This window comes from Panicum virgatum, chromosome 2N (genome assembly GCF_016808335.1).
Source record: "Panicum virgatum strain AP13 chromosome 2N, P.virgatum_v5, whole genome shotgun sequence".
In the NCBI taxonomy this organism is placed as follows: domain Eukaryota; kingdom Viridiplantae; phylum Streptophyta; class Magnoliopsida; order Poales; family Poaceae; genus Panicum; species Panicum virgatum.
Window position 1 is genome coordinate 41649891 of NC_053146.1, and position 13265 is coordinate 41663155.

Below are 13265 nucleotides of genomic sequence, written 5' to 3' on the forward strand. Positions count from 1 at the left end.
ATTAATTTTTCAGTAGTAGTACGGTGACGGTAAATTTAGGTAAGAAAATGAACGGAGAAAGAAGATCTAGTTTCAGATGGACATCAACGCAAGGAGAGTGAGTTTTAACGCATGCTAGTTCTTTAGCAACAGAAATAAAAAAGTAGATGGAAATAGATGTGTTAATTAATGATCCTTAGGTGCATCAACCTTCTTTTTAGTTCAAAGTTTGGTACTGCTTTTCCAAAATAAGACTTTATTTTGAAGAAGTAGTACAAAATTTTGAACTAAAGAGGGTTGGGGGTGCATTAAAAGGTCATCAATAACAACCCTAGATGAAAATGGTAATCCATACATGTCTTCTAATTAGAGGCAAAGGGACGTAATGCTTTCCATACTACACTTAGGCTAGCTAATTGCGCTCACGAAACAAACGAATAATGGAAGGCAAAAAGTATAATCAAACCACTGAACTGAACTCGTCTACTTGAAGAAGGAAATTAATGAGCATAAAATGATTCCTAACTGGCAATTTGTATAACCTAATGCTAATCTTAATAGGAGTTTCATAGCACAGTTATCTTGCCAAATCAGTAAAATTGATGATGTGATATAGAAATTAATGCTTATGAAATTCTTTATAAAACTTCCATTAAGATAAATCGAATACCAACACCAAAACGAGTACAAAATGGGAAATCTGAATGGCCAATCGCCATGTTCTGGTCCCTCGCAAAGAAAAAAAAAATGCAGAGACGGCAGAATAAAAGAGGAGGAATAGAAAAAAACGAAGACGTGTGTTGAATATGGGCCCGTTCTTCTAATGGGCTTTGAAACAGAACGACAGCACAACCATGGAAGGTTCCAGCGACACGACGCCGCGCAGCCGCGCGCGCGATGAATAGAATCCGCCTCTTCCCCTGTCGCAAGTAAAGCCACTGACGAATCCGGCCGCCTCGCCCCGTCCTCCGCCGCCGCATCCCCGCGATTCCGACCATGGTGAGCGCCCCGTCGGTCTCATCCCTCACCTTGCTCTCCATCCCCATCTCATCTCTCCACGCTTCGGCCCTTTTCCTGCTCTCTGGGCCAGCCGGCATGCCGCGCCCCCTTCCTTAGGGTTTGGATCCCGTTGATTACCTGCGATGTCGCAGTCTCTAACCTCTGCTGTTGATGGATGGGTGCAGGAGGGCGACAGTACCAACCTCGATGCGGCGATAGAGTCGCTCCTGAATGTCGAGAAGCAGATGAGACTGGCCGGCGATGTCGCTGGCACGCGGAAGGCCGTCATCGACATCATCGAGCTTTGCTACAAGGCCGGTGCGTGGAAGACACTGAATGACCAGATCGTTCTCCTCTCGAAGAGGAGAGGCCAGCTCAAGCAGGTTGGGCTTAGCGAGAATTCACCTCCCTTGTCTCACGTCTTCTATTGTATCATATGTCTACTAGACCTTTTAGATGTGGCTTAGCAGTTAGTTTACTTCTGCAAGGTCGATTCTTGTTTAAACATCAAATTTTCTCGGTTTTTTTTTGGATCCATGCCACCGTTATTTTTGAGTTTTGAGATATGCCATTACTATTCACGATATTGGAACCATGCCATTACTATTCTGAAAAACTTTGATCCATGCCATTATGTACGCTTCTGGAGCGTTTGGACCCACATGCAGGCCACCGTTTTCGGTCTTGCCCTTGGAGCAGCCGGTCAATGGCATTCGCCATGGACGCCGACGACTCCTGCTCCCCGCCACCATCGTGCTCCTCGGCTCCTCCCCCTTCTCCATGGCCCGCGCCGCCGCCCCTGCTCCCCGCCTGCCCGCGCCGCCGTGCCCCTACTCCCCCTCCACCGCTGTGCCCCCGCGCCACCGCCCCTGCTCCCCGCCCGCGCGCGCCGCCGTGCCCCTGCTCCCCCCTCCGCCGCCGTGCCCCCGCTCCATGCTCGCGCCGTGTGCCCTTGCTCCACGCCCGCGCCGCCGTGCCACGCTTGCGTTCTGCCTGCACGGCTGAGAGGAGGGGAGGTGGCGCCACGAAGCAGGGGAGGCGGCGGTGCGCTCACCCCCCGCGCGCGGCCGCCCGCCCGCCGTCGCTCGCGGCCCCCACCGCCGTGCCACACGTGCGCCGCGCCTCTACGCCGCCCCTGCTCCGCGCGTGCCAAACCTATTTGCTCCCAGCTCGCTCGCCCGAGCGCCATCACCACCAGCCATGGCCGCCGCCGCCTAGCTCGCCCTCGCGCCACTACTTCCGGCCATCCCCCGCCCAAGACAAGCACACAAACATCACACCCACGACCTCCTGAAGCTCACCGACCCCCTCCACACACCTCCCTTGCCGCCGGCCGGCGCGGAGCAGGGGAGGCACGCGCGGAGCATGGGCGGCGTGGAGGCGCGGCGCACGCGCGGCACGGCGGCGGGGGCCGCGAGCGACAGCGGGTGGACGGGTGCGTTCGGGGGCGCGAGCGGCATAGGACCGCGGGCGACGGCGGGCGGGCGGCCGCGCACCGGGGGTGAGCGGCGGGGTGCGGCCGGGCGCGTGGAACGGGCGGAGCAGTATAGAGCCCGGGGCATTTCTGTCCATACTAAAATACGGTACCTGAAAAAGCCACCCAATACATGCATAATGGCATGGATCTAAGATTTTTAGAATAGTAATGGCATGGTTCTAATATCGCGAATAGTAATGGCATATTTCAAAACTCGGAAAATAACGGTGGCATGGATCCAAAAAACCCAATTTTCTCTGAAATACATGCGATTGAAGTGACTAAAGAAGTATGTTACTTCTGTAAATTTGTTGCCATGCTCTTCGCACTGTAGCTATTAGTTCAGGTATTGATCCGATGTTGAACTAATTCTCTGTTAAAATAAGCTGGAATCGAGATAGATTTCTGAATCAAAGTCGCCCGTATAAACTGTCTATGGTTAAAGGGAGTATGGTTTATTCATCTAATAACATTTGCTGCGTCTATAAGGATTGCAAGCAACAGGAACACATTATATCATACTTTATATAAATTGTTACTCCTTGCAGCAATCATTTTACAACATAATATTGGCTTTTGATGTGGTTCTACCTAACAATACTGGGTTTTCCTGTGTACGCAATACATCAAGCTTGCGCACGCCAGGCTCGTCATAGTATATTTGCAGTACATTCCTTAGGATTGCACTCCGTAGCCTGAAAGCTATCGTCCATTTCCATGGTGATGTTTAGATATATGCTGATGTGATTCTATTGAACTGTTTTCATTTGATTGTTTGTCAGGGTAATTATTTTCCTAAGACCAATGAAGAATTACACTTAGTGGAGTATCTGTATTGGCCCTATTCATTGTTGAACAACCACAATGCTATTTTTATCTGCAAGAATTTTGCTTTAATCTTTCTTTGTGTCCAAATTCAGTGGATTCTTTAGATACTTGGACATATTACTGGCAATCACCTCTGGATAATTTTTTCCCATGACCAGAATGCTTTATTAGATAACTACAAGTATGTAGTTCTTTACTTCCTTCGGTTGACTCAAAAAGAATAAAAGTCTGTTTATGGCGTATACTGTACCAAAGCTGTACAACTTGCTTCACTCTACTATCTTGTTTTATGGGATTCATGTGCCATCATTGTTTATTTGTTTTCTTATAAAAATTGATAAATGTATGTAAAGCAAGCCAATCTATGTATTCCAATTGCTAGTATTTTATGTTAGTTTACTATAAACATATCTCACTGTCTCTGTTATTTATCGCAGGCCATTACCGCTATGGTTCAGAAAGCAATGGAGTACATTGATTTGATGCCAGACATGGACACACGCATTGAATTAATCAAAACATTGAGCAGCGTCTCTGCTGGCAAAGTGAGAACTTTTCCATCTTGATAATTTTTTATTTCTTTCAAATTCATTGTCTTCGTGTGTGTAATCTCACAATTGTGCATGTATTGTAGATATATGTTGAGATAGAGCGAGCAAGATTGATCAAAAGACTTGCGAAAATCAAAGAGGAGCAGGGAAAGATTGATGAGGCTGCTGATTTGATGCAAGAAATTGCTGTAAGTTCGCACTGCACTAAAATTGAGGATATGTACTATTGTTTTCAGTGGCCATGTTTCGTTACTCTTTAGGTTGTTTCTCAGTTCTCACCATCTATGACTAACGAGCTGTTTATCAGGTCGAAACATTTGGTTCTATGGCAAAGACAGAAAAAATTGCTTTCATTCTCGAGCAGGTACTATGCCAATCCACTAAGAACTTTGGATTGTTAACAAATGCTGGCTCATGCGAAACTTACTGCTATTGTTGTCACAGGTCCGCCTATGTCTGGATCATCAAGATTTTGTCCGGGCACAAATTTTATCCAGGAAAATCAGTACTAGAGTATTTGACGTAGATCCATCAAAGGAAAAAAAGAAACCAAAAGGTGACAGTATTGTTCAGGATGCTCCTGCAGAAATACCTTCCCTCCTAGAATTGAAACGCATCTACTATGAACTGATGATTCGGTATGTGATGCTTCTGCTCAATCAGATTGATGCACCACTGGCCTGTTATTCAATTTTTTATTGTTAGCTCTGTCACCTGTGGAAATTTCTTTTCACCACCCCCCCCCCCCCCCCCCCCACACACACACAATTATCTGCCCAGTTTATTTGTTCTGTTTAATGTTATGGTTCACAATTAAGCTTTGTATGGAGCCTATCATAATCCTTGATTGTCTCTTCCCAGATATTACTCGCACAACAATGATTACCTGGAGATCTGCCGCTGTTACAAGGCAATTTATGATATTCCAGCTATCAAAGAGGATCCAGCAAAGTGGATACCGGTACTCTCTCTTTCTGTCTACACACACGCGTGCACGCACTTCCCCTTAGTTATCTGACTGAATTCCTATGCAGGTTCTTAGGAAGATTTGTTGGTACTTAGTGCTGGCACCTCATGATCCTATGCAATCGAGCCTTCTCAACGCTACTCTAGAGGATAAAAACCTTTCTGAGATCCCAAATTTCAGGTGCACTTTTATGTTTTCACAATTGCAATCTTGTAATTCCTGGCAGGCTTATATCTTAATAATCATTTTTTCCTGTTGCAATGAAAAAAATAGATTATTGCTGAAGCAGCTGGTTACTATGGAGGTCATTCAGTGGACAAGTTTGTGGGAATTCTACAGAAATGAATATGAGAATGAGAAGCTTCTTGGAGGAGCTTTGGGTGCCAAAACTGAAGAAGATTTGAAGCTGAGGATCATAGAACATGTATTGCTTAGTTTGGTCAATGTTTACTTAATCATTTTGCTTTATACTTGTCTATTGAATCTGAATTCTTGCTCTTTAGAATATCTTGGTTGTCTCCAAGTACTATTCAAGGATTAGCCTCAAGAGGATTGCGGACCTTCTCTGCCTGAGTTTGCAGGTTTGCATTTCTTCACCTTTGTGCGATATTGTATTTGGTCGCGTTACCAAGTGTGGCGTCTTGTCTTCATTAATGTTCCAATGCATGACAGTTAACCTATGTTGTGACTCGAGGGATTTTGTAACTGTAGTCTAACTTGCACTATGCATTACTCTTTCAGGAGGCAGAGAAACATCTTTCAGACATGGTGAACTCAAAATCTCTGATTGCAAAGATCGACAGGCCAATGGGTGTAGTGAGCTTCCGTACAGCTCAAGACAGCAACGGAGTACTCAACTCATGGGCCACAAACCTCGAGAAGCTTCTTGACCTTGTTGAGAAGAGCTGCCATCAAATACACAAGGAGACCATGATCCACAAGGCAATGTTGAAAGCTTAGTTTTGGCTCGTGGCTTTAGGTTCAGTTTGTGGCCTCCCGTCATCAAATTTCACAAATTACAGGACATGAAGCGGTCCCTTGTTTGCTTTGGCAAGAAGTTTTAGCCTTTTTATCGAACATTTGTGCACAATGAAGATTGCCGAATCAGTTAGTGCATTGCTTTCTTAAGATTTGGCTAAGTCATGTTGAGTATTTACAATCAGCCAAATATTGCCAAAGCTTATGAGATCAAGCTTAAGTTTTTGCCTCCTCGCTGACAGTATTAGGCTTGCTGTTGTATGGCATTTCCAAACTTGAACTTGGGAAGTCAATCTTTTTCAAGTAAGAGTAGCCTTCTGATTCTTGCATCTGGTTTTCTATTTGCAAGGTATTAGATGTCAAATCTTCATTTTGGCATAGGAAATGATCATTATCAGATTAACAACCTCAATGCCCACTTTGAAGATTTTGGTTCTTGACTCCTGAGGTCCTAATCTGGACTCATTTTTTGACTAAATCAAATGTTTCCCCCGCTTGCAAAAGCTTGTCAGTCATTGTCTTTGGTTGCTTTTAAATATAATCTGGTTAAAGTGATTACAAATTATTTCGTCTTTCTCTATACAGTCTCACACACTATGAAAAAACAGTGGTCCTCGAGGACTATGATAGCAAGAGGAATGATGTCTACTTCGCCAATAGAGCTTAAATGACAACAGAGCTCCTTGGGGGGTGCTCAATTGAAATTCCAAAGTGGGTGTGGGAGAAATTCAACGAGAAATAGGCGTGAGGATTCCTATGACAGCTCACAGCTCATTATGTAAAAGCTGAATGAGGATTTGCCTACTGTGGTTGTAATAATGTTTCTCCCTTCAGATTTGTCGGGATACTGAAGTGTTTTTGAGATACCTTTTGATCTGCAGTCAAAATAGCAGACGTAGATGACAGGCATGCATCTCCATACTGTCTTGGCTAAGCTAATTTACTCATAGGGCAAACAAAACAAGATAGGGAGTACTAAGGCACTAATGAAAAACTCTTGTTTTTTTTGAATACCTAGATTTCAATAAAAGCATGTGAAAATTTCCCCTGATCACTCATGATATTTTGGAGCCTCTTAATGCTCACTAGTCACTGCAGAGCCAATGCAACACGATTATAGCCACAAGGAAACACTGGACAGGCCCTGGATGACGCGGCGAGTTCTAGTGGTCTTCCTAATAATATTTGCAGGTATGAGCACGAAGAACATGACATGCTTGCTGGAACAGGTGGTATTGGTACTGTTGTAGTAGAAAGAAAATCAATAAGGAATCAGCGTGGAAGTTTGTTTATTTGCTTCCTAGAGAGCTGCTTTCATTATCTGTAACATAATACAACGAGCCATGGTTTAAGAACACCAGATACTTTTGGGTGGGGCCTGGTGATCAGATCTGGCTGATCAAAAGTAAGTAAACAGGACTTCCTCTTTCCAATTTTGATTCCCCCCAAGATCCATGCCTCAACATTGAATTTTCCCTCTTCCAGATTGAAGCTCAAAGCTGTCTACATGTATGCTGCTGGATTTTACACATATTCAATATTTGCTCTTCCGTTCTGGGAAAAACGACGTTCAGAATTTGGAGTTTTAATGTCTCACCATGTAGCAACTATTGTTCTGATTGTTCTATCCTATACTTTCATATACGTTTCTAGAAATTTTCACAGGGGAGCGTGACTGCCATTCTATTCACAGGGGAGAACTTGACATATTTGTCCACAATCAGACTTTTGATGCTATTACATATATTATATAGCAACTTCTGATGTTCACTTGACATATTTGTACATGACTGAGTAAAACATTTGATGGATGTCAATAACAATCTGAAAGTTCTACAAAGAATATCAATATTGCACTTATCTAACGATTGAATGATGTCAATCATGAACCCATTTTACACTATGTTCACTTTGTGTAACAAAGAAATGAGACAGAATGGCAAGTACGAGCTGGTTTAGGACAAGTATTTTGCGATGAGCTTGTCAACATGAAGAACTACATCGCCAATGTGAGGGCGCATCGCAGGTTGAGGCTGAAGCATCCAGATAACAAACTGACGAAGTTCATCAGGATAAGGAGGGTTAGGTCCTGCTGGCCACTTCAACTGCCCATTGACAATAGCAAGTTGCAAACTTCCTCCAGATTCACCAAGAGCATACTCAAACGGTGAAACATTAAACCTACAAAGAGTCAATGTGATATCAACCATTTATCGAGCACTTAAAGCTCTATTTCATTTATGGACATGATACATTAACTATCTGATTCTGTTGACTGCATAATAAGTTCAGGAAATTTGTCACTTTAACTTCAGCACAGAATCTACTGCAAAATGCTAGAGTTGCCCCAGGAACATTATTAGACTTAAAACTTATCCTGGAAAACTTCAACCAGACAACCACACAAAAAGTGTCACAGATGCACAAGACTGATTGTTGTTCAATTTCAGTTTTGATGGGATAGCCATTCTTCCAGTACTAAATTGAACATGATATCACTATTGTTGGAAAAAAAAATGAAACTATGCCAAATGGGATGCTGGGAACCTGATAGGATCATCATAAAAAGTCAAATATATAATTTTAACTATGTACCCAAGAAGTTCAGACAAATTAGTTAAGAATTAGACTGACAAATCAATAAAGGAACTGAATCTGGAATTATCGGATTTGCTCATGCAAACCACGAGTAGACTTATGTACCCAAGAAGTTCAGACAAATTAGTTAAGAATTACTGACAAATCAATAAAGAAACTGAATCTGGAGTTATCGGATTTGCTCATGCAAACCACGAGTAGACTTACATGATTGCGTAAAGGGTGCATCCTAAAGACCAGATGTCTGTCCTCTCATCAATATCAGCATGGCTTGGGCAGTCCCATAATTCAGGGGCACGATAAGGTGCAGAGCAATGCTCAGCAGCCCACTCCTACACAGAACAAGATATGGGTCAGTAATACTTAGACAGTGATAGCTTTCAATGTACAAAGATTTCAAATTCTTTGAGCTAGAACCTGAATATTAAAAAAATAAAAAGTAAGATCAACTGTCTACAAGATTACACAGCCTTGCAATTTCACAACTTATGGAAAGAACAGACTTACAGTCAGCATTTCCTTCTTATTTTTTGGTTTGTGCAGAGTCACTGAAACTTATTTGTACGTTTGAGTAGCAAACAAAAATGGATATCTAGACTATGGGGACAAATATTTAAGATTATATGAAAAATGAAAACACAGTTTACCAAGAGTTATCTTATGTGCAAAAAAACCCAGAAGCTAATGCTGACAAACCTGCAGCTGTAACGCCTCAGAACGAGAACGGATTTGCTTTCTTGCAGGCCTTGCACTTCCAAAATCCATCAAAGTTGCAACAGGTGCTTGTCCTTTACGACGGGTTATAAGAACATTACCAGGCTTCACATCATTATGAGCATATGGAGGATCAAAGCTGTGCATGTGCTTCAGTCCTTCACACATCTGTCAGTAACCTTCCATCAGCATACACTATACAGAAGTACATACAGGATGAAAAAGAACAAGGGTAACCATTTCGCATGCAAGTTATGATATCCCATTCTACTAATACAGGAAGGTAATTTTGATGCAGCAACATGAGAAGAGTATAAGAAACCAATAGGATTAGAGTTACTTTATACATACAACTTCCTCTTCCAGAGCTTTCCCAATTTAATATGACATGAGGCATACATGGTACATGAAGTAGAAAGCATGTTTCTTACCAATGAGCTATAATTCTACTTGAGTATAAACAAACCATGCAAGCTAACAAAAAAGTAATGCCAGCAGTCCTTTTATTTCAGAAAGACTATGAAGGACTTACATGATAACTTATTTCATATTGAACATTGGTCTCGACTCTCGACCAATTGTGATTATAATTGCATGTAAGCAATGTTAAAAGTAGTAATGGCAACATCAAGAAATTTGAATATAGTGATCTAATCTCATCAATGGCTGACCTGATGGAATATTTGCAGAACGTCAGCTGTTGAATAGAATTCCTTTTTGGACAGCATGATGTTAGCGTTGTCAAATAATGTACCATCCAAATGGACTGGAAAGAGCAGGTACGCTTCATGGCTCCAATCTCCCTGTGTACTCTAAAATATCAAGACCACAAGCCTTCTCAAAATGAGGTAACTTTTTGAAAAAAAAAGTTAAGTAAAACATTAAGTCCCCTAACCAACAAAACATTTTTACTTGACAGTTCATCATTACAGCAGACTATACACACATTTGTAATCCATTTTTTTTATACATCTCAGATGAGAAAAGAAAGGGCTAAGAATTTTCTTTAAAGATAGTGTGCTTTTATAATGCCTACCAATCACGGTGAAATTAGTCAAACTCAACATGTTTCCCTAAATCTTGCACATAGTTTGTCATATCAATGTCCAGCTAATTATAGCATCCCTAGGCGCATACAAAGAAAAGAACATAAGGCAAAACAGATTACCTTGACAGCTATTATAGCATGATCAAGAAGTGGCAACAGGTTGGGGTGATTGAACAATGACGACACACGGATCTCCTCCCTCACCAGATCCAACTGCTCCTTACTCTGTACCAGCACCTTCTTCATGGCATATGTTCCATCCTCTGAGATCGATACAGGAAGCAAAACAAATTAGTTGTGTTTGCGTACTGTAACAAGTGGAATTGAACAACCCCCACTCATTTGGTCACAGCATCTCGTAGTCGCAGTGGGAGGAGAACCAAGATACGTTTAGTGAAATCAAACTGGAGAAAATCACAAACTAAAACCAAGCACGAATCCTAGTGCTATTCATTTTGGACAATTTCACTAACTGATTCAGCACACCAAGGACGATCTCTGAGACGAAATTATGAACTCGCGGGGGAGCGGGGCACCTGAGACGTGGGAAGCGTGGTCGTGGTGCCTTGCGGGCGCGGCGTCGGAGGCGGGCTGCTGCTCCCTGACGAGGTAGACGAAGGCGAAGCCGCCCTCGCCGATCTGGCGGAGGACGCGGAAGCGGCGCTCGTTGATCCAGACGTCGCCGCCGCCCGTGGCGGACTCGTAGAGGGCGTTGAGCCCAGATATGGAGCAGCCCATCCTCCGGATCCGGCCTTCTCCTCGGCTCCTCGCCGCCGGCGAACTCCAACGCCGCGCGTCCCCCCAAGTCCTGAACTCCTGATGCGGTTGCCGGTTGGTCCGGTGGCTTCGCAGGTCAGCCACGTCCACGCGGACAGTGACACTTCAGGTTCCGGCTGCCTAGGTTCTTTCAAAAATGGGCAAAAGATTTTTTGCGATTGAAGTAACTCAAAATTAGTTAAAGAAAAGAAACATAGACGGAAGCACCACATTTTTTATTTGAACTTTAATCGGATTTAATTTGGCCATATAAAAAAAAGTTACATACATCGACAACATAATCTATATCTTCACTAGATTCTTTATGGAAAAAGTACTTTAAAATGTAATGATTTGGATAATTATATTTTTAAAATGTTCTACTTTTGTAGGAACTATAGCTTAAATTTTTTAACATGTTAGTGTCCTAAAACAGCATGTACTTTGAACCTGAGCAAGAATTGATTAACCCTCAGAATTTCAACCCCTCCCTTCCCAACATCCTCGGGATAAAACGCTATGCTAGTTTGGCCATTTATGCGAATCGAAAGAGACTATTTTGCTTCAAGCCTAAGCATGTGCGTGATTCATTACTTCCAAAGCGTAGAGATGCAATTGATTGAAGAGCTGGCCAGTGGTCACCAGCTGATTAATTAAGTTTTCGAAATTTCGGTTGGAGTTCGCTGACCTGTGCGACTGCGATGCACTTTCGCCTTCGCTCGTACGGCTAGCACTAGCAACAACACAGTTCGCACTGCTCATATAAGACGATCACAACGAGTCAAGTCAAACTTAGGCACACTACCTAACCTTGTTTTACAAGATGGCAATACAGATATACAGTCTTTGTAAAAGCAGCAACCGTAAGGCGCAATCCTAGAAGTATTTTGACATCACATTTTGGTTAGTAATCCAGAGTCAATGTTGCTAGAAAAAAAAACGCATTAACGTGGATGCAAGTTGACCAGACAAATCTTCACGTTCAAGCACACAGTTGCTGACAGCGACGGGTAAGAAAATTTCAGCATCGGCGTAAGTCATCTGTGTGGTTGCAAAAAAAGAATAAACGGGCAAAGAAGATAATCTAAGAGGGGTTTTCGTCTAATAGGTTACAAAATAGGAGGAAAAGAAAGAAAGCACACATAAATTGTACAGACTAAGCGTATCAAATCTCTGTAAAACTATTCCCATAGACTGGCGGCAGTGCCCCTCAACCATATGCGAAAATTTGACGAACAACTATATCTAAAGTGCCCATTGTTGGTGGAGAGTCTCCGGAACGGACGGACACTACAACAGTAAGGGACAAGCACGCGATTCAAGTAGTAAATATTCTCTCTCTCCATTCCATGTCCCATCAATGAACATTACAGGGGGTATTTATAGGTGGTATTATACCTCCCACATACATTTACTCTTCTATACTCTTACAACAGCCATATTTCTGGAATATTCCTGGACGTACACGTAATTTCCCTAATACAAGCTTAGTGCGCTACAGCTCAGACGGGCCCACCACTACAGATAATCCTCTTCGGCCTTCTCCACGAAGACTACGCGGCGTCGCTTACTTCTCGCTGATGCTCGCATCGTTCGGTCTTCGCAGGTCTTCGGCTTCCGACCCGAAGACAAGCGAAGGCTTCGTGGCCCGTTATTTACTCCTCGCCGTGACGCTCCCATCGACCGGTTCTCGCGAGTCTTCGTCTTCCAACCCGAAGACAAGCGAAGGCGGGAATCTTCTATGTTCACTTCCATTGGCTTCAATGTTTTTACTGCCCTGTCTTCGCGCACCTTCGGCGACCGGACCGAATGTGGTGTCCCCAACAGTAGCCCCTCGGAGCCTCGGTCTTAACCTCGAGAGGGGTGCGGCTTCGACCCCGTGGACGCGGTCGGCATCCCGAAGCACCACCCTTTGGGCTGGGCGCCGCGATAGTAGTTGGCGAAGCACAGTCCGTGTCAACCTGCAAAAACTGTACTGTCGTCGAGGAAGGAAAATTTTCAGGGTTAAACCATTAGTTCACGCCAAAACTGTCTGTTTTTTTTAAATTGGGCGGGAATTCTTGTGGTGGTTCGAAGACTTTGAAAGGACAGAGTTACCCCCCGGTCTTTTAATCTCATACGTGCAGCCGCGGGGCGCGGTTGTCTTTCCACCTCGCGGCGCCGCCGGTGCTGGGCTTCTCTCGGTCGCCCCCCCCCCCCCCTTTAAATAGCGGTGCCGCGAGCTGTGTGTATTACATTTTGTCGCATTTTGCTTTACAGCCTCCTCGCTTCTCCCTTCGCGAAGGTTCTCTCTGAGCTCGTTCTTTGTCGAACTCCTTTCGCGCAACACTTCAAGAGTGGCGACCTCAGAACAAGCTGCATATTCGGATA

General features: G+C 43.7%; 2 protein-coding genes across 3 annotated transcripts; one reads left to right on the plus strand and one right to left on the minus strand.

Annotated features, from left to right (window-relative positions):
* The first annotated feature begins 815 nt into the window (after positions 1 to 815).
* Positions 816 to 6108, plus strand: LOC120660521 (26S proteasome non-ATPase regulatory subunit 12 homolog A-like). Its single transcript, XM_039939071.1, has 11 exons — positions 816 to 978; positions 1164 to 1361; positions 3721 to 3828; positions 3918 to 4022; positions 4142 to 4198; positions 4279 to 4472; positions 4696 to 4795; positions 4869 to 4981; positions 5075 to 5225; positions 5305 to 5382; positions 5543 to 6108. Exons 1-11 carry the CDS (start codon positions 976 to 978, stop codon positions 5759 to 5761), a joined length of 1326 nt encoding a protein of 441 aa, XP_039795005.1. The 5' UTR covers positions 816 to 975; the 3' UTR covers positions 5762 to 6108.
* Positions 6109 to 7486: 1378 nt separating this feature from the next.
* On the minus strand, positions 7487 to 11066 carry LOC120660522 (probable serine/threonine-protein kinase DDB_G0291350). Of its 2 annotated transcripts, none has more exons than XM_039939073.1 (6): positions 10676 to 11066; positions 10260 to 10402; positions 9763 to 9894; positions 9074 to 9259; positions 8585 to 8709; positions 7487 to 7960 (listed from the first exon to the last, which is right to left on the minus strand). In XM_039939073.1, the coding sequence occupies exons 1-6, from the start codon at positions 10875 to 10877 to the stop codon at positions 7735 to 7737; spliced, it is 1014 nt and encodes a 337-aa protein (XP_039795007.1). In that variant the 5' UTR covers positions 10878 to 11066; the 3' UTR covers positions 7487 to 7734. The 2 variants fall into 2 exon arrangements, with proteins under 2 accessions (XP_039795007.1, XP_039795006.1); XM_039939072.1 differs by having other exon boundaries at positions 9763 to 9903.
* Between the last annotated feature and the right edge of the window lie 2199 nt (positions 11067 to 13265).

Coding starts and splice junctions, on each gene's coding strand:
- LOC120660522 (XM_039939072.1), bottom strand. CDS start 10,877: ATGGGCTGCTCCATATCTGGGCTCAACGCCCTCTACGAGTCCGCCACG. Junction 10,403..10,675: donor CCACGCTTCCCACGTCTCAG/GTGCCCCGCTCC, acceptor TATCGATCTCAG/AGGATGGAACATATGCCATG. Junction 8,710..9,073: donor CTGAGGCGTTACAGCTGCAG/GTTTGTCAGCAT, acceptor TGTTCTGTGTAG/GAGTGGGCTGCTGAGCATTG.
- LOC120660521 (XM_039939071.1), top strand. Junction 4,023..4,141: donor ATTTGATGCAAGAAATTGCT/GTAAGTTCGCAC, acceptor GCTGTTTATCAG/GTCGAAACATTTGGTTCTAT. Junction 4,199..4,278: donor TTGCTTTCATTCTCGAGCAG/GTACTATGCCAA, acceptor TTGTTGTCACAG/GTCCGCCTATGTCTGGATCA.